Source organism: Herpailurus yagouaroundi, unplaced genomic scaffold (genome assembly GCF_014898765.1).
Source record: "Herpailurus yagouaroundi ecotype Mexico unplaced genomic scaffold, PumYag 195, whole genome shotgun sequence".
NCBI classification, from domain to species: Eukaryota; Metazoa; Chordata; class Mammalia; order Carnivora; family Felidae; genus Herpailurus; species Herpailurus yagouaroundi.
The window spans coordinates 14,046,478-14,067,649 of record NW_024412426.1 but is presented as its reverse complement, the minus strand read 5'-3'; the positions used below and the strand labels follow the sequence as shown (position 1 = coordinate 14,067,649).

General features: G+C 45.5%; 1 protein-coding gene across 2 annotated transcripts in view; it reads left to right on the top strand.

Moving 5' to 3' along the window:
- The window catches only part of AXDND1 (axonemal dynein light chain domain containing 1), an 84,667-nt gene extending 69,447 nt beyond the window's left edge, over window positions 1-15,220 (top strand). The window contains exons 22-26 of one of the 2 annotated variants that reach the window (XM_040446637.1): window positions 1,979-2,092; window positions 3,562-3,666; window positions 9,895-9,977; window positions 11,058-11,311; window positions 14,230-15,220. In XM_040446637.1, the coding sequence (XP_040302571.1) occupies window positions 1,979-2,092; window positions 3,562-3,666; window positions 9,895-9,977; window positions 11,058-11,311; window positions 14,230-14,309 (636 nt within the window). In that variant the 3' untranslated portion in view covers window positions 14,310-15,220. The remainder of the gene's footprint in view (window positions 1-1,978; window positions 2,093-3,561; window positions 3,667-9,894; window positions 9,978-11,057; window positions 11,312-14,229) is intronic. The other variant, XM_040446638.1, reaches the window with a different exon arrangement.
- The last annotated feature ends 5,952 nt before the right edge of the window (window positions 15,221-21,172 follow it).

Genomic DNA, 21,172 nt, shown 5'->3' with positions numbered 1-21,172 from the left:
CAAAGAACCAAATAATCCGATTAACAAATGGGCAGAAGACATGAACGGACTATGCTCCAAAGAAGACGTTCAGATGGCCAACAGATACTTGAAAAGATGCTCAACATCACTCATCATCAGGGAAATGCAAACCAAAACCACAATGAGATATCACTTCACACTTGTCCGAATGGCTAAAATCAAACACACAAGAAACAAGAAGTGTTGGTGAGGATGTGGAGAAAAAGGAACCCTTATGTACTGTTGGTAGGAATACAAACTGGCGCAGCCATTGTGGAAAACAATATGGAGGTTCCTCAAAAAATTAAAAATCAGACTACATGTGATCAAGTAATCCTACTACTGGGTATTTAAGCAAAGAATATGAAAACACTAACTCAAAAAGATATATGCACCCCTATGTTTATTGCAGCATTATTTATTATAGACAACCTATGGAAGCAGCCCAGGTGTCCGTTGATAAGTGAATGGATAAAGATGATGTGGTAATACACACTCACGTATGCACGTGTGGATACACACACACACACACACACACACACACACACACACACGAATATTACTCGGCCGTAAAAAAGAATGAGATGTTGCCATTTGCAACAACACAGATGGATCTAGAGGGTATAATGCTAAGTGAAATAAGACAGAAATGTCTAGCTTCTGTTTTTTACACATCGTTGCTGTGAACATCTGAAGGACATTTTTCAGTTGATCATTGTGTAGACTTCTTTTAGGTATTCAACACTGTTGACTCCTTCTTTCTCCTCTTTTGGCTTTCCTGGTGGACCTCTCAGACTTCTGACATGACTTCTGGCCTTCTCTGGGGGCTCGTCTTTCTTCCCTAGCCCTTTATGTGACTAGGTTCCTGTCCTAAGGCCTCGTCCCCTAACACTTCACAAGGTCTCCTTTGGTGATGTAATTTACCTTCTTGGCTTCAACTAAATTCAATTAAATAATTGTTAAATGATTATCTTTAGCCCAAATGCCTCCATCTAAACTCTAGATCCGTATATTTAACAACCTACTGAATATTTCCAGTTGGATATCTTAGTGGTAACTCAAAGTCACATAGCTGAGTCTGAACTCATCTGTCTTCCCATACCTGCTTATGCAACTTTGTTCATTATCTCTGTGAACGGTATTATCATCTATGTAGTGGCCTACACCATACATCAGGTATCATTCAAGATGCTTCCATTCCCTAACCATTCCATATCCATCGAATTACTCAAGCAGTAAGAGTTAACTCCTAAATAACCTCTTGAATCCTTACCCTCCTCTTCATTTCTGAAACTCTGTGTTGTTCATTCTCTACTCTCACCTTTTCTCCTTCTTTCTCTTTCTCCCTCCCTCCCTCACTCCTCTCTCTCTCTCTCTCTCTCTCTCTCTCTCGCCTCTTTCTCTTTATATCTACTCTCATGTTGCTAGAGTGATTGTTTTAAAATTAAAACATATCAGCCAATTTATCAATACCTCATTGCCTTCAGGATAAAATTGTTTCCCTGAAAAGCCACTGGAGCCCTTCCTCTATGATTGTGCTCCTGTCCATCTACCCCTAAATTTCTGTCCTACTGAACTACTTTGTCCTCAAGAGCCAATCATGCCCATGTAGCATCCTCTGCCTAGAATACTCCATGCTAACTATCTTTTTCCCTTACTCATCCTTCCAGAAGAAACTCAGACATTATGTCCTCCAGGAAACCTTCCTGACCAACCCTCTCACCCCTATCCGCTACCAGATCTGGATTAGGTGTTCCTACCATGTGACTATATGTATCCATAGCATTTTCTTGTCCACTAAATTGTAAGCTTCTTAAGGACAGAGGCCATTCTTATTCACTTTTTTGTCCTTATGCCCAGCACAGTATCCAGTTGGAAGATTAGTACGCATTAAATACTTTTGAATGAATAATTGGTATATACTACTCAATTATTAATATACACTAAGCTATCATTATTCTATTGTTTTATCTCACAGGATTTTGTAAAGGAATTAATTGAGCCTGAAACAGACAGGCTTTTTAGAGAAGATGAAGGAGAAAGTATGGAGGATAAGAAACTTGAGAAGGAAAAGGAAGAAGAGAAAGAAGAGGTAAGATGTTTAGTATTATTTCTTTCCCTTTGTGTTTTTAAAGAATATGTTTAGAGGTACTAGTGAAAATAGAAATAGATCATCTGGCATAAATCAAGTTGCGTCCTTTCTTCTTGTAGATTTAGCCATACCCGCAGACACCCTTAGCTCTTTGTTTTCCACGGAAGGAATGTCCTTTTCCTTTTCAAAATCCACCTGCTTCCCATCAGCCTCATTCACACCTGTCCTCCTATTTCCTACACTATCTGCCTTTCACTCTGATGCTGTTTCTTTATCCTTTCATTGCCAGATTTTTCAAACAGTAATGTAAACTCTATGTGTCCACTTCTTCAGCTCCTGTTCTGGGCTGCCTTTCCCCTCTTCCCAGGCCCACACCTTCCTTCTTCTTACCCTGTCCCCACCCCTGCTGAGGCATTAGTAGTAATAACAACCCTTCCTGGGGCACTTATAATAATGATGAAAATGCAACGATAACCGCCACTAATTGAGTGCCTACTGTGAGCTACATGTTCTGTACATGTTACCTCTTATCTACACAGTACAACTTCAAGGTAAAAATTATTGTCCCGTTTTACAGATAAGAAAATTGAAACTCAGGTTGACTGACTACCCTAAGTCAGATAGCTGTAAGTGGCAGAACCAACATTCAAACCCAGATTAGTCTGGCAAGAGCCCTTTGCTGATTCCTGGATTGACTATTGTCTTTGGCTCTTAGAACTCGTGATCACCTAACATTCTCTGTACTGTCTTAACTTACTTCCCTGATGTTTCTTCTCTGTGAATAGTTTAAATGTTGGTATGACTCCAGGCTGTGACCTAGGTCCTCTACTCACTGTATATGCTGGACAGCACTACAAAAATATGATAACAACACCCAAGCTTCTTTGGACCAGCATTTTCTGTTTTATTTCTGCTACAGTCCTTGGCATATGGAAGACACAAAATAAATGGAAAACAGTGTTATGTGGCCACTAAATAATGTCATACCTTTTAACTGTATCATGCATTCCCTCCTCTCCACCTCTGAGGCCTTAGTCCTGGCTCTTTCCTCTCTACGGTACAAACTTTGTTCAACCTTCAGGTATCACTTTCTCTCTCAAAACTTACCTGAGTGTCTAGGCAGAGTTCAGGGCTCTTTTCTGGATGCACACAGCTTTTGGAACCCACCTCTTTGCTAACAGTAATCTGGCATACCATAATTATTTTCTGGGCCATCTCCCCCACTGTGCTATGAATTCTTGGGGTCTGGAAGAAATCCTTTTTGTTTTTCTCACATTTTCTCCCCTGGTCTCCGCTTCCCCGTCCCCACTAATTTCTCACACAGTGTTTGCTCTAAAGTCTTCAAAATGCTCGTTGAGTGACTAGAGCAAATGGAAAATTAAAGCTTCAGACATTCCTCCAGGCAACTTGCCCTGTCACTGTGTCCCATACCAGCTCACTAAAGGGACCTTCGTGTTTCTGTGCCCTAGAAACCTTCAACATCCAGAGAAGAGGAAAGACTCATTCGAATAATTGAAAAAGATGAAAACGTTCATACCAAACCTCTATTTGAAACAGATGTATTCTCTTCCTGGGTATGTATCTGAAACCCAAATCGGAGATTCAAAACTAGAGAAAAAAGCCAGGAAATTTAACGGTATGTAAAAATGGTATGGATCTGACATAACTTTTAGCTCCAAGAGGACCAGGAGCTCCTACATAATATATTTTTCAGGGTTTTTTTTTTCCTCCCAGCATCATCCCTGGAAAACTCTTGTTTTTCACCTTAACTTTATAAAAACTTCTCATTCTCTTCTTTAAACCTCAGTTTAAAGATTTTTTTTTAAAGATTTATCTATTTTTGAGAGATAGAGCACAAGTGAGGAAGGGGAAGAGAGAGAGGGGGACAGAAGATCTGAAGCGGGTTCTGTGCTGACAGCAGTGGTGAGATTGATGTGGGGCTTGAACCCATGAGCGGTAACATCATGACCTGAGCCGAAGTAGGACGCTTAACCAACTAAGCCACCCAGGTGCCCCTAAACTTCATTTTAAAATGAGCATTTCATTGACTTTCTTAATTTAACAATATCTTGGTCAAAACTTGACCTACTTTTTTTTTTTTTTAGAATATTCATTCAGCAGATTCTATTGAGAACTGTGATCACCATATACTTCCAACCACAAGAATTAATGGGAAACTGGAAATTTTTAGAAACTCAGCAGGAAAATAGATTAAAAAAATTTTTTTTAATGTTTATTCATTTTTGAGAGAGAGAGAGAGCGCGTGAGAGAGCATGAGCAGGGGAGGGGCAGAGAGAGAGGGAGATACAGAACTCAAAGCAGGCTCTAGGCCCTGAGCTGTCAGCACAGAGCCCAACGTGGGCCTCCCACTCACAAACCATGAGATCATAACCTGAGCCAAAGTCGGATGCTTAGTCAACTGAGCCACCCAGGCGCCCCAGGAAAATAGATTTAAGATTCCTCCACAGAAAGTTCTAGGACCGTGGTAGACGTAAGTCAGTTCTAGAGTGGCGTGTCTCTGTGTACAGGATGTCATGCCTTCATCCCATTAATCCCCCAAAATGGTATGTAGCGTTTTGTGTGTATGTTTATACTGTGCATTTTCCTGGCGGGGGGTGGTGGTGCCAGAAATCCATATATCGAATCCAGTTTCACCCCCACAGTAATGAACCATTTCACTGTCAGAGGTTTGGTCCATCTGAGCAGGTGGGTGCAGTGGGGCTGTGGTGAGGGTCAGGCTGGGCAGCAGCTGGATGACTAAGGCAGAGGTGTGGCCGATTGCAGGGGTATATGTCCAGGGAGGTTGTGGGAAGTAGGCTCCAAATCTTATAGGAAGAACTGGGGGAAATCACGTGGAGAGTCAGTCAGTAGTCATGTGCCGTGAGACACATACGGAAAGGGCACCACCGTTTGATCTCCTAACCCCACCAATCCCACCCAAGGCCTTCCTGTCTCAGATGGTCTCCCCTGCTGTGCTGTCTAGGCTAGGAGTCAGCGTCAAGTCTCCCAGATACCCAAACCAAGCAGGAAAACAGCCTATAGCCTGGGGCAAAATTGAGGGGCACAGAGCTTGTCTTTGGTGGTGGTGGCGGGAGGGCGGGGGGGGGGGGGGGTGCTGCTCCAGGATACCACCTTTCCATCTGACACGGTGCAGTGCCATGTGGCTAGCTCATCTGCAATGATGTGGCCCAGAAAGTCTGTCTCCAGGCTCTGGAAGGTTGCTAATGCTGCTACTACAGATCACCGAAGATTGAACCATTTACGTGCTCGTTGACTGTAAGGTCTGGGGAATGGAGCAAAATGCCAGCCGGGTATATAATTATTTGCAAGTTCCTGGAGGTAGAGAAGAATCACGTTCATCCTATGTGGTGGTGGCTGGAACACTCGCAGGCGGAAAGGGATCACCAGGTGCTCCAACAGAAGAGACCTAATTGTGCTTGGCCAGCAGAGACAAGGTTGATATTTGGGGCTGTGGGTGCCCAGGGAATGAAGGTTCCTTCAACTGGCTTGTGAGGTCAGAGATTTGGGGCAGGAGGCGGAGCTGGAGGAAGCGCCATCTTGGACTGGGCTGCAGGCCAGGTGGAACAGGTGGGGCCTGGGCTCCGTGTACCTGTCACTTACAAAAGTACTAGGGCTCCCTGAGGGTGCTTTAAGGTTTCAAATCTTCTATTGTAAGTTTTTCTTTTGCTTTTGTCTGCTTGTTTATTTCCTTTATTTATTATTATTATTATTAGTTTTTGACAGTCTCTGGTCCTAAGAACATAAATAACCATTTTGTAGGGATACAGGTTCAAGGCACCAGACCTAACAGGCAGCTGCACTCTTTTGCTGGTCTAAAAACACAACTCCCAGGAGGCAGTACATTTGATTAACCCTGGGGAAGGCAAGAAAAAAGGAAGGGGTCGGGAAGCAGAAAGCCTGTGGTGTGCAGGTATAATTTGTCATGTCCCTGGGAGTTGAGTTGTAAAACTGGAGAGCTCCAAGAGATCGAGGAGCCCCAAGTTTCTAGTGAGAAATAGCGCCAGACCCTTGGGAAGCTAGTGACCTAAGCACGGAGAATTCCAGTTACTCTTAGTGTCCCCTCCTGCAGATGACACCAGTGTGGGATTTTCTGAGGGTTGAGATATAAGTGATATCTCAACAGAGGTGGTGATAAGTCACCACCAGCTTGGGGAGGCGGATGGCTTGACCTGGTAAACCAGGGCCTCATTCATACCATTACCCAATGCCCTAGCGTCTACTACAATGGGGCTGGACCGTCCACTATTCAAACGCTCCTCAATTAGCCAGGAGTTAGGGCTTTGTGGAAATTCGTGAGGACTGTACTCAAAGCAGGCCCTGTGTGCATAATGTGGCCAGCTCTGTCTGAAACAGGCACATCTAATTTGTCACTGTGCCTGATGGACTGGTGAACCAAGTGATCCCTGTAGGCGGTGCTGGCTTTGCTGCCGTCCTTCCTGGGAGAAGGCTCCTCTGCTTTCGGAGGCAGCCCCGTTCAGTCAGTTCTGGTTACTTGCTGCAACGCACCCCTTGTGGCCCTTTCTGAATCAGAATCATTCCAACACTGTTCCTGTAGGACAGGCAGCCAGAATTCTGTAACATCTCAGCTGGCTGGTGGAGACGTGGGATGACTAAATCCGGCAAGCTCCCCCCGAGGCTACCAAAAGTGCTCAGAGCTACCCTGGCCCCCCAGTGCTTCCTCTTGACCGCATGAGTAGGGTTGGCCACAGTTCAGCTACCCCAACAAACAAGATATTGGAAACGATCTCTTTCAGACTCATCTTCACACTGTAGGTTCTGGGTGTCCATAAAGAGTTATAAGTGTATGAGGATGATAGGAGATTTTGCTGGATCACTTGTGAACTCCTGCAGAAAGATGAGCAGGCACCAGACTTGGGGGGATCAGCAGTATTTTTAACATAAGATTAGACATTCTGCCCTTCGGTCATTGGCCTGAAGGTGGCCCTTAGAAGTCTGTTTCCCTCTCACAATACCACGTACTCCAGAGCAGTGACTAATTTACGTATTTTATAACCGCAACAGGGAAGGGCCTTTGGATTGGTGGTTCTAGAAAATATGTCCAAAGCTGCTGCGGCGCTGTGTCAGTGCTGGGAGTTGGATCCCAAAGAAGTAGGCCTGGAGTAAGATCCTCCCTGAGATAGTGTCAGGCTAGAGCTATTGTCCAATTCAAAGCCCATTAGTGGAGTCAAACCTGAGGAAGACCAAGTCAAAAAAGCCAGAGACAGAATTGGAGTCAGAGGCTAAGTGCAAAGCTACAGCAGATCGGCACAAATAAGGAAAGTCCAATGCAATTACTTCCAAGAGCCATGAGGCCCGTGTTTGTCTCTCTTAAACAGGGTGACAGACCACAGAAGCCAGAGGAAGCCTAGGCGTAGGAGAATAGGGTCTAAAGCCATGTCTGTGATTAGCCTTGAGGTGTCAGTATCGTTATATGGGTGATGCGGGGGAGGCTGCCACCAGCCATACATAGAGGATGCCACAGGAATTTCCTCTGGAAGGATTTGAAATGGACCACAAAACGTTAATCTGTACTTGCCAGTGTCAAAACAGGGACATTTTCCCGACTTCAGCCAGGTCACGATCTCGCGGTCCGTGAGTTCGAGCCCCGCGTCGGGCTCTGGGCTGATGGCTCAGAGCCTGGAGCCTGTTTCCGATTCTGTGTCTCCCTCTCTCTCTGCTCCTCCCCCGTTCATGCTCTGTCTCTCTCTGTCCCAAAAATAAATAAACGTTGAAAAAAAAAAACAAAAAAAAAACAGGGACATTTTCCTCGCACACTGTAACTAAATATATGGTGGACTCTTTTTTTTTTTTTTAATTTTTTTTTTAACGTTTATTTATTTTTGAGACAGAGAGAGACAGAGCATGAACGGGGGAGGGGCAGAGAGAGAGGGAGACACAGAATCCGAAACGGGCTCCAGGCTCCGAGCTATCAGCCCAGAGCCCGACGTGGGGCTCGAACTCACGGACCGCGAGATCGTGACCTGAGCCAAAGTCAGACGCTTAACCGACTGAGCCACCCAGGCACCCCTACGGTGGACTCTTGAAGAGCTCAGGGGTTAGGGACACTGACTCCCTGCAGTCAAAAATCCATATGTAACTTTTGACTCTCCAGAAACTTAACTAGTAATAGCCTACTGTTGACTGGAAGTCTCACAGATAACACGGACAGTCAACACATATTTTGTATGTCACACGAATTACGTACTGTATCCTTACAATGAAGTAAGCTAGAGGAAAGCAAATGTTATTAAGAAAATGATAAGAGGAAAGACATTTACAGTACTGGACTGTGAAAAAAATCCATGTAAAAGTGGGCATGCACTGTTCAAGCCTATGCAGTTCAAGGCTCCACTGTGTATCCGTTGAATGAGTGCGCGTCTGAAGGCTCCGGTGTGCGCAGAGTACGGTACTGGTTTACTTTGGTTTCTACCTACAAAGTTGTTCCGTAGAGCTGTAAACCATGTGAGGAATTCCAGTTCTAGAAGCCTCCGCCCTGAACACCTTTCTTTTGGCCTCACAGAACAAATAAGTTAGTGGCACGTGCTGTGTGGCCACAGCTAAGTCACATGCTTCTGGTCCAGGCTGGACAATGATAGCATTTACTTTCCAAACTACCCAAGAAAGGGGAGCAAAGCAGAAAGACAAGAGTAGGTGACTGGGACAATAAGAAGAGAGTAAAAGAGCTAGGGTAACAGTGAAAATGTTTCACGTTTTTCTCTGGTTTTCCTTTAGAAAAAGCTAGCATAGTGCCATGGGCCGTGTGGGTGAGAATGAAGAGGCCCAGATGAGGGTTTTGCTTTAACCCAGTAGATCCTTCTGTGTGGATGGAAGGCTGCCTACCCTCTCAGAGCTCCCTTTCCATCTATAATGTGAGGCTTACCTTTTACGCGCCTCAGGTTCGGAAACATGGATAAATGAGACTTTTAACACAGTTGTGGGCGAAAAGGGGCGAAGGGGAGTGGGAGGTACAGGCTTCCAGTTATGGAATGAATAAGTCACGGGGATGAGAGGTACAGCACAGGGAATATAGCCAGTGACGTAGTAATAGCGTCGTACGGTGACAGATGGAAGCTACACTTGCGGTGAGCACAGCATAAGGTATAGATTCGTCCAACCAGCATGCGGTACGCCTGGAGGTAATGTAACATCGTGTGTCAACTATCCTTCAATTTTTAAAATGTACGGTTCTGGGAAAATGTCATATTTATTTTAAAATAGGCTTATAATTTTTGTTTTCTAAATACCTTCTTTTACCTTTCTCTTGTTTCCCAGAATGTATGTAGAGTCAAGATAAATGAAAGAGGCGGGTTTTTTTTTCATACTTTCACTGCCTTGATATTTATTGAGTTCCCTAAGGCCCTGAGAGATCTGATTGGAAGTTGCAATGTTATGTGCTTGGTGAAGTAAATTCTTAAGAAAAATAGTTAATTTCCTTGATCATCAACTTGATTGATTACAGAAACACATTCAGCCTTCTCTTTATTTTTAAACCTTTTCTTCTTTCCTTGTTTCTTTTTGTTGATATTATTTTCCCTGCTTCTTCACAGTTCTAATCAAATTTATATCCACTTGTAGCATGAATAATTTGGGAGCTGGTATGCTGTGTGGCCATAGGTAGTCCCTCTTCTTTTTTGGTGTTAAGACTGCTTGATCATTTACTATATAAATATGGATAGTAGAAAAAAAATATTCTGGAAGGCTTAGTCCAAAACATTCTGAAGAAGTAGAGTATTAACTGTTGGGATTCTCAGTTCACTCATACTGCTAATTTCCTTTGTCAGAGAGAATCAGCTAGTCAAGGTACACTGGCCCCAAAGTATCTTGAAGCAATGGCTATAATTGAACGCACACAGGAGAAGCTGATGTAAGTATGAGGCTCCACAATGGTAACAACAAAGATTGCCGGCCAGGAGGTTTAGCTGAGAAATCCACACTTCGTGGCTTACCTGTGTTTCTTCTGCTTCCTTTATCCTCCCTAGTTGGTTGGGTATCTCCAAGTCTTCTGCTAATGGCAATGAAGTACACTGCTTCCACAGGGCATCCGTCCTCGCCCACGGTGGAGATGGAGGGAGGGAACGTGTGTGTATGTGGGGAATAGGGTGTTAGGAGGGTCTATTCAGTGTGTTTCTCAGAGATGAGCTAGAGACGGAGCTGGGAGAAATACTCTGCAAGAAAGAATGCTATATAACCCCAAGAGTAGGAAGGGCGATATAGTCAAGATGGTTGTGAGTGCCAAAAGAGCACACCATGTAGACATATAACACTCACTCTAGGAATTAAGAAGCACGTTTCAAATTGGTTTTATTTATTGTCAGATCTGGTTTTAGAGGTACTAGAAAAGAAAGGACACTATTGATTTAGTATGTTGGATCACATCAATGAAGAGGAGCCAAAATTAGCTACTGAAAAAGGGGTTCCTTGGCTATTGATGAGAAATCCAAATACCCAAAGTCAGATTTCACTAAGAAATTTTAAGTATGTTGCATCCTTTTTTTTTTAAGTTTTATTTTATTTTTTGAGAGACAGAGAGAGACAGAGCATGAGCAGGGGAGGGGCAGAGAGAGAGGGAGACACAGAATCCAAAGCAGGCTCCAGGCTCTGAGCTGTCGGCACAAAACCTGACGCAGGGCTCGACCTCACAGACCACGAGATCATGACCTGAGCTGAAGTCGGACGCTTAACCAACTGAGCCACCCAGGGGCCCCATAAATATGTTGCATTCTTAAATCACAGCATGACTGCCACTCTGATATCGCCATCCAAGTAGCTTCCAGGACCCCAGTTCTGGGTTAATGATTGATGCTGCTGCCTCCCTTCTTTGTACGTTTTGGATGGACATATCTAATTCTACTGCCTCTTCTAGATTATGTGTTCCTATTCATGAAAGATACTTTTTCAAACCTTTCCGTTTTGTTGTGTTTTCTCTGGCCTTTGTCCACATCAGAGAGTTTGAAAGCAGAGCCAGACAAGCAGAGGAGAAGTTTGAGGAGGTAAATGAGAAACTTCATCATACCCTCATGAGAAATAAAGAACTAGAGAGGGAAGTAGAGGATATTTTGATAAGGTCTCAAGAGAGGGAGGCTGAAAGACGAAGAGAAGAAGAAAATGAAAGAGGAGGAGAAGAAGAAGAAAAAGAAGAAGAGGAAGAAGAAGAAGGAAACAAGGCAGTAGAATGTTCCTCAAAGTCTCTAAAGAAAGGTGAGGCTTGCTTTCTCATTTTGCTTTATTAAGGTTTTACTAATGAAATGAAACTTGTTTGGGTCACAAATATCTTAGAAGAATGTTATTTACTGGTTCATACTTTTCACAGGAATGCACACACATTTAACCATGTTACTGTCTTATTCGGACAACTCACAAAAAAGAAACCCAAACGACTAACAATTGTCAACAATAAACTAACATGAGATACAATTTTTACTTCTAAAACTGGCAAAGAGTTTTAAAAACAAAAGAACATAATGCTGATCAGAAGGGGCAAAGTAGTTCGTTTTACAGATGATACTCGTGGGTGGGTAGACATATAGCTCTTTGAGAAAATAATTTGAAGGTATGTATGGATATGCCTTTAAAACATGCATATACTTTGACCTCTGACTGATTTTACCCTTGAGAATCTAGTCCAAGGAAATAATCCTAAATATAGAAAAAAAGATTAATGCACAAAGATGTTCAATGTATCATTGTATATAATAGAAATAACCTACCTCCAATCATGGAAGAAGGGTTAATTAATAATGCTATACTAATATACTTGAATATTATACCACTATTTAAATGGTTTATAATGACATGGGAAGTTCTTATATTTAAATATCAAATGTAAGGGAAACAGGATATGACACACTTTTTTACAGCATTATTTAACTCTTACTTAAAGCGTTTTTAAACTCTTTTTTAAAAAAGACCAGAAGGAAATTGTGTCCAAATATTGACAGACATTGTCTCTGGTTGATGGAGGTTTATGGGGAATTTTGAGTTTAGTTTTTGATACTTGTTGGATTTCCTATGATGAAAATTATTCTTCTACAGGAATTATTATTATTCTACAGGAAAAGATTTAACTCTTTATTTTCTTGTCTCTAATTAATGCTATAACCTGCCCTCAAGCAGTTTCCCGTATCCCCAGTTTTGGAGGCTATGTTTTGATTTTTGTTTTCATCTTCCACCTGTGGTCTCACCCCAGGACAGCTGCTAGTACAAGGGATAGCACCGGGAACATAGCTACTTTCTGTTTTCTTTGGTCACTCCTGTCTTCACCTACACCCCCAGCAAAAGCAGTAGGTTAGCCGGTGCCCCACAGCCTCCTGCTCACGTGTGATGTATCCGTACTGTCACCAGACTGAGCTCAGTTTCTCTCTTTCTGTTAACTGTCCACTAGTAAAACGCTGATTATTCCAAGTGTGACAATCCTTTAGCTTTACGTTTGACTATATGTGAGATAGTATTCATGGATTAAAAAATTTTCATCTTACACTGTGTAATTTTATCCTGAGGGCTTGCAAACTAGACTTTTTCCAGATTACGGAATAATAAATATGCAAACCATGCCAAAGGCTTTCGCGTTAACCTGGAGAGGTTACCTCAGTATGGAATGAGTGACTTTGTTTTTCTCGATTTCCATAAAGATCGTGGGGATGAGGTTAAATCCAGAATAGAAAAAGTATTAATAGTTTTAAGTAGAGGATGACTCTACTATAGTTTTAAGTAGAGGATGACTGTATACAGTGTATCCCCAACCTATAAACAATTACTTACACAAACATAGCCACCCTGCCCCTTCCTTCCAAACACCCCTTCAGAGTCATTGTCAGGGGGGCTCAAAAGTGGAGGATGAGAAGCTTTGCAAGGCTTAGGAGAGTTGGCTCCTAAGCCTGGCAGTCCGCACGCCATGCAGGAGACCTGACCACTTTCCCCGGAAAATCCATAAATTGGACATTCCTTAGGGTGAGCAGACAGCTCCTTTGAAAAATGCAATGAGACCAATGTGGGACTTGTATGGCACATGCAGTGTCATATTTGTGTTATATGGAGCATGAGATCACCTTCCCCCAAGAGATGGGCTGCGAAGGGACGCTTACATACGGTAAAGGGACGAGGCTTGTGCACGCTGGGTATGGGGAAGATCTGGACGGAGTAGGAGACACATTTGTTTTTGTTTTATGTCAGTATTTTTCATATTTGGCAAATCATTGTGCTCTGAGCTGTGAATGAAGACAGGAATCGAGAGGGAAGTTGACAAAGATGAATGGTGGCTTAGTCTCTGATCTCAGCGAGGCCTGCCTCGGTTAGGAGCTGGGAGCTGGGAGCCCGGAGATACACTAGGAGCAAGACGAGGGTGTGAACAAGAGGACCGAATGCAGGATGAGGTGGCAGCAGCCAGTCGGAAGGATTCGAAGTGAGAAGCCTGGTGTCATGGAGCAGCCAGGGAGAGCCAGCTTGATAGCAGGAGGCCCCCTGCACCCGTCCCGAGGGCGGGGCTGGAGTAGGGTCTGTGTGCAGGAGGCAGGGAGACAGCAGTGCAGCAATGGATGGGGATTCTGGATCCTGACTCTATTTGAATTTTTTTTTTTTTTCCCGCCAGTCTCAGGATATGTATAGGAAGGAAGAGGAAATCCCTCTCCTTGACCACATAGTCCTCTTTTCCGGGACCCAGAACTCAGGTGACTAGCTGACTGCACTTTAACTTTGGGAAAATGTGCTCTGAATCCCAGTAACCAACTTAGAGTCAAATTTGGGGTAGGTACACTGCCTGTTTGTAGCTTGGGAGGTACTCAGGCAGAATGGAATTTTTTTTTTTTTTTTAAATTTTTTTTTTCAACGTTTATTTATTTTTGTGACAGAGAGAGACAGAGCATGAACGGGGGAGGGGCAGAGAGAGAGGGAGACACAGAATCAGAAACAGGCTCCAGGCTCTGAGCCATCAGCCCAGAGCCCGACGCGGGGCTCGAACTCCCGGACCGCGAGATCGTGACCTGGCTGAAGTCGGACGCTCAACCGACTGCGCCACCCAGGCGCCCCCAGAATGGAATTTTTTAACACTGTGTGAAGTTAAAAGTCCTCCGTAAATATTAGATGTCGTTACTACAGTATTCTAATTGTTTTTGTCTTTTCAGAAGCGCAGCGCAAGGAGGGTCTTCTCAACCCTAAGTCCAGGACCCGGACTAAACCCACCTATAAGACCAAGCCCAAGTAACATCCTCAGGGTGCTGGGCTTCAGCATGGCTGCCCTCACCGATACCCGTGTGCTACCGAGCTGACAGTGTGGCTCGATCCGAGGGACTTCCTGCGCAACAGCTACTGCAAAGGCCGCGAATATTTTGTTTTTACAAGTCGCAGCAGTGGCTGGAGGGAATAAGTGCATTAGCTTATTTCCCAGATTAAAAATAGCTTGTGCGAAAGTTTGCTAGCCTCTTCAGCTGAGTTCCTAACAGAGGTCCGTGAAAAGTATCAGTTACTGTCAAGAAAATAATGCTTTTTGAAGACTCTGAACTCTGCAAAGAAGAGTGGCAAATAAAAAGCATTATTTTTTCGATTTAAAAGAGAGGAGCCTGACAAGGCTCTCAGGTTTCTGCAGCATTTTCAGATTTCTTATGATTTCAGGCATCCTTATGATTTATTTGATTTTCACAATACCACTACAAAGTAGGTCGGGGAGATACTGTTATCCCCATTTCTCAGAAGATGAAACTGAGGCCCCAAAGGGTTATACGACTCCCCACGGTCACAGAACTGATCGGTGTCAGGGCCCCCAGCTTACTGGACCTGTGTCCAGATGTTTGGCAATGGTGATGGAACACCAGGCCATTGTTCAGGTGGTTTCCTTCACAGGGAAAGGGCGGAAGGTCGTTACTGAAATTTAAGAACATTGCTGAAGATTCACCCAGAATCTCCATTTTTTGCTTCAATCACCTCACATATCTGCTCTTTTCATGACCCTGGATCCACGTAGGCACTAGAGATGGACTAACTTGCAAAAATAAGTTGCAAGTGACAAATGGACATTCTGGGCGGTCACTCAGCAAGGACTCCCTCCTGCCTCACTGCTCCTGGTACGCTTGCACTTGCTCTGATCTCGGGCGCCAAACACCTGTGCTGAGATTTCTGTACCTGCTTTGGCTCCACGTATTTGGTGTTCCTTTGGATTCATCTCCTGGAATTTTGGACCTTTGCCTGTTCCTTACACCTCAGAAACCCCGTGACCCAGAGTCCCCAGCCTTTGTCAGCCCAGTCACTGGCCAGGCCTACGTCTGGCCACCATCAAAGTGCGGGTAGGATGAGTTTCAAGAATGCGTGGGGTCTACCGAAGCCTGCGGGATGGCTCTAAGTCTGAGGGAAGAAAACGGGACTTCAGACAGTTGGCTGTGTTTGTGGCTCAGCCGAAAGCCAAAGCTGATGTTCCCACTTACAGTTCATTTGCTGGGGCAGAGCCAGCCCTACCCTTTTGCTTTCCCAGAGATTCTAGATGATTCTAGCAAATTTGGAGGCTTCTTGGTGGGATTTCAGAATACTTTTTAATTAATTTCCCACTTTGCAGCAATGAGTGGTCGTTTCCGTACAAATCAGCAGCCCCCATCCCTGAACACGAGAGCCTTGCTCCTCAGAACACGGCAGCTCTATCAGGTGCAAGGCTCCATCTCTAAAGGCCAGAGTTATGGCTGCTGCCACAATTAGAACGAGACGTTTGGCACCATGAACCTAGCTGGGTGGTTTGCTTGCGAGCCACAGAAACCCACTCTTGCAAACACACGAAAGTGTGTTGGGGAGCCCAGGGGGTCGAGGGAAGTCTTAAAGAGCCAGGCCAGGAAGAGATGGGACCAGACAGTTTTAGACTTCAGGAGCAAGAACTGCTTCACCATGTGCCCCAGTTGCTATCACCAAACAAACTCCAATCGTTTCTTCCGTCTTTAAATGATTGTGCTAAAGTCTGAGTGAGAGAAAGGCTACCCTGTGGTCACAAACCACCCCGTGGATGTACCAGTGGTGGCAAGAGGATGTCTGGGATCTCTAGCTGCCTTAAAGGGAAGGGAGGACACCTTGCTCTACTATTCCACCAAAACAGATCACAGTATGGGTAAAGGAAATGCCCAGAAGACAATGAGGTTGGTGGTAGGAGGGCATAAAGGATGTGAAGTGGGTTAAAGAACAAAACGTGTGCTACAGGAAAGGCGTCTGCACCGGTGCTCCCTAACAGCCTGGGCAGCTCCGTTTTCCCAAAGAGCTGACTTGTGGGCAGTTTGAGATAGTCCTCGACACCTTGCCACACCTTCTCAGAGTGACCCTGAGCTGGGCTCCCGAGAGGCCAGTGGCTCTGCTCGGATGTCCAGACAAAGGCGTGCTGACCTCAGCTCCAGAGAGCTGGCCTGACCCTCCCGGAGAGGAAACTGGGTGGGCCTCATCGTACTCCTCTGTGTTCCCCCTGCCCCCCAATCTCAGTGCCTCTGTGCACCTTGACAACAAGTCCTTGAAATCTTGAGGCGGGATTCTAATACAAGAGACCCCGTGCGTTAAGTTCTTCAGCTGGTCCTGTCCAAGAACCACCGCCCTGGGGGCGGGAGCTACTGGCCGTCAGGGCTACCTTTGAAGCATGGGGGCAACCTGTGTAGGGGGCCAGTCTTTGTGTACAGCTTGGTCACTGTCATTTAGAGCTGCTGGGGTAAACCCAGAAGACAGTAATAGCCATTTGCTGAGGATTTACTTGGCGTCATCACTGTGCCAAGCACTTCGTATATTATCTCATTTAATCACAACAATTCTGTGATGTGGGTCATACTTTTATCCTCATTCCTGTCAGGACAAGTAGCGTGTTTAAAGCTAAACATCTAGTGAGTGACCAAATCTGGTACGCCTAGCAGCCGAGCACAGGCTCTCAGCTACAGTGCTATACTGCCTCTCCACATCAGAAAAGGCTGCAAGTGCAGTTGATGACCCCTCTTGTTAAAAAAAAAATTAAAAAATATTTTTTAACGTTTTATTTATTTATTTATTTATTTAAAAAAAATTTTTTTTTTCAACGTTTATTTATTTCTGGGACAGAGAGAGACAGAGCATGAACGGGGGAGGGGCAGAGAGAGAGGGAGACACAGAATCGGAAACAGGCTCCAGGCTCTGAGCCATCAGCCCAGAGCCCGACGCGGGGCTCGAACTCCCGGACCGCGAGATCGTGACCTGGCTGAAGTCGGACGCTTAACCGACTGCGCCACCCAGGCGCCCCTAACGTTTTATTTATTTTTGAGACCGGGAGAGACAGAGCACGAACAGGGGAGGGTCAGAGAGAGGGACACACAGAATCTGAAACAGGCTCCAGGCTCTGAACTGTCAGCACAGAGCCCGACGCGGGGCTCGAACTCACGGACCGTGAGATCATGACCTGAGCCGAAGTCCACCGCTTAACCGACTGAGCCACCCAGGTGCCCCCCGCCCCCCCAAAATTTTTTTATGTTCATTCTTGAGAGAGAAAGAGAGAGAGAGAGAGAGAGAGCAAGTGTGTGTGTGGGGGAGGGATAGAAAGGGAGACGCAGAATCCGAAGCGGGCTCCAGGCTCTGAGCTGTCAGCACAGAGCCCGATGCGGGGCTCAAACCCATGAACTGCGAGATCATGACCTGAGCCAAAGTTGGACGCTTAACCGACTGAGCCACCCAGGGGCCCCAATGAGCGCTCTTTTTAGAGGGTTTGATTTCCATACCCTCTACTTGTTGCTCAGCTCAACCGCAGAGCAAATGCACTGACACAAAATTCTAGAGGACATCAGAACCTTTGTAGACCCAGTAGACTCTGCCGGAGAACACGGTAGCCACCAGGAACAATGTGACAAGGGGAATTATACTTACTCAGCCATCCAGAAATAGCCCTCAAAGAAACAGGATGCAAGGCATAGGCAGAATGACCCGGCGGGCCTCCCAGATTTAGGGGAGTCCAAACTGCAGGCCTCCAGCACCTTCCTGCTACTACTGGTGAGCTACGGTGGCCCTTGAAGTTTTTAAGGAGAGCCTGCAAAGCCTCCTTAAAGATGACTTCTTTCTGGTGGAGTCCAACAACCTGTAGTACGCCAGCCATTAAGTCACATGCCTGCACAATAAATTCAGGTCTAGACAGACTAAAGAGTCATTGCCAAGCACCAGATGCCCTGGAATAGCACTGGCACAGAACTTGTCATGGACTTGTCCCACTCTCACAGCCATGTTGTATTGGTCACAGTGGACTCCAGCTCCAGACTGGAACATCTCCCCTTTTATCAGCTTGCTGCCTACAATGGACTCCATTCGTGTGTCGCTCCAGAATTCCTACGTTGAAATCCTAGCCTCCGATGCGATGGTGTTAGCAGGTGGGCCTTTGGCAGATGATTAGGTCACGGGGTGGAGCCCTCACGAGTGGGATTCGCGCCCTTATAACAAAGACCCCAGAGAACTCCCCTCTTATGCCGTGAGAGGACACGGCGAGAAGACAGCTGTCTGTGAACCAAGAATTGGGCCCTCGCCGGGTTGACTGGCATCTTCATCTCGGACTTCCCAGCCTCAAGTGAGAAATTTCTGTTGTTTGGAAGCCACCTTATGGTATTGTGTTATAGAGCAGCCTGAACTAACTAAGGCACTGCTGCTCTGTTAATGTTAAATTTCTGGAGAAAAACTCTTCCCTAGCGCATATCTTGGTTTTGGATTGTACTGTCCAGCTTGTCCTCCAGCCATCACCTCAAGATCAGTAGTAACCAGCTGGAACGCAGCACCTGGGTGTCAAGAGAAGACTGCTGTTGGGACTCACAGGAGGCACTGAAGCCTCACCAGCCTCTGAAGAACTTCCCCTTGACCATCACTAGACCCTTTCCCGCAGGGCAGTTTCGTAGCAACTTAGCCTTGGCATTTCCCACCCGTCAAGCACTCCCATCCCATCCCAACAGCCAATGGATAGTGGAAGATAAGTCACAGGCTGCTCGAGCAGACCCGGAAGGTGCCGTCTGGCGAGCTAGTGACAAATTTAAATGTTGACTAGAGCCAGACAGCAGAGGCGACCAACCAGGGGCTGGTGGCACAGGCACTCCCCAGACATGTAGGTAAATCTGCCTTTGACAAGACGAACCACGCTGCAGGGAATTCTTACGGGTCATAAAAGCCATTATTGCGTTATTACCCTGGAACTCCCTCCTCATTGTTCTGTTCCTGGCTCTGGTCATACCTGAATCAGCACGACCCTGCCTCCTTCGTTACTTATGCCAACATCTGCCAACCTGAGATCAGGAGCCATGTATATGTGGTGAAAAGTGACCAACTACCCTCGATGCCATCTTCTTTCCAAGAACCAGTACTTGGGATGGGTGTGGGCCAACACAATGGTAATGAGAAATATTTCCCACTTCAGGGGTGCTCTCATTGCCATTAGTCCTGTAAATGGGCTGGACCGTCAATGACCGCGCCCTGGCTGGTCCACAAAAGCAAACTGCAAACCCTCAATGGTTAGGTACTCTAGGAAATCATGCAGAACGTCCCTCAACTCTCATCCTATCTATTGCCTCCTCAGTGCTTGCTTTCCTCTCTCTGGCACCATACGTTAGGCCCTGACATATTTCATGACCTGCTTTTGGCTTACTTGGATTTGACGGCCTCTTGGATTCCATATTTTGTATCTTGGCACTTCTGCTGGTTTAAAGTTTTGCCTGTTCCTTTGGCTTTCAGAATCTTCCATTGACTCTAGTCGAGACTAGTCAATCTGTGGCTTCAGTACTGCCACTCCCCCACAACCAAGTATGGTCACTGGGAGTAGGGAGGGACACTTCTTTTGAGAAGATGTGGAAATATTTTTCAGATGCATAGGGGCACTTGTACCCCAATGTTTATAGCAGCACTCTCAACAATAGCCAAATTGTGGAAAGAGCCTAAAAGTCCATCAACTGATGAATGGATAAAGAAATTGTGGTTTATATACACAATGGAGTACTACGTGGCAATGAGAAAGAATGAAATACGGCCCTTTGTAGCAACATGGATGGAACTGGAGAGTGTGATGCTAAGTGAAATAAGCCATACAGAGAAAGACAGATACCATATGTTTTCACTCTTATGTGGATCCTGAGAAACTTAACAGAAACCCATGGGGGAGGGGAAGGGAAAAAAAAAAGGAGGTTAGAGTGGGAGAGAGCCAAAGCATAAGAGACTCTTAAAAACTGAGAACAAACTGAGGGCTGATGGGGGTGGGAGGGAGGGGAGGGTGGGTGATGGGTATTGTGGAGGGCACCTGTTGGGATGAGCACTGGGTGTTGTATGGAAACCAATTTGACAATAAACTTCATATATTGAAAAAAAATTTTTTCAGAACTGGATGGAATAGCCTTTTGAAACAAAATTCAAAGTTACCATCTCAGTATAGAGTGATCACATAAGCTGTTAAAATATTAAATGAATTGGGCATGGTTGCATGAATATGTAGGCCGTTTGGGGTTTTTCTGAGAGAGAGCGCACACATGTGCGCAGTGTGCTGGGGAGGGGCAGAGGGAGAGGGAGAGAACTTCAAGCTTGCTGAACATGGGGCCCAACGTGGGGCTCAATCTCACCACCGTGAGATCACGACCTGAGCCAAAGTTAAGAGTGGGACACTCAACCAGCTGAGCCACCTAGGCACCCGTGCATGTGTAGGTTTTGAAATGATCTCACAGTTCTGGGGCTCCTGGGTGGCTCAGCTGGTTAATTGTGCAACTCTTGATCTTGGCTCAGGTCACGATCTTGTGGGTCTGTGAGTTCCAGCACCACGTCGGGCTCCCTGCTGACAGTGCGAAGCCTCCTTGGGATTCTCTCTCTCTGCCCCGCCCCTTCTCACTCTCTCTCTCAAAATAAATAAAAACTGAAAACAAATCATCTAATGGTTCTGCCTAATTTTGGGAAGACGCATTGCTTGGCTAAAGCCCTCCGGCATGCAGGCTTGGGCTAGAGTGTGTGCTTTCCCAGCTGTGGATGGAGGTGAGGAGGCAGCTTGCTTAGAGGTGTATAACCCAGACGACCCTAAGTTGGCATCATTGCAACTACTATATAATAAGGTACTGCTAGGGAGTTTCTGGTCTTTTGGTTTTGGAG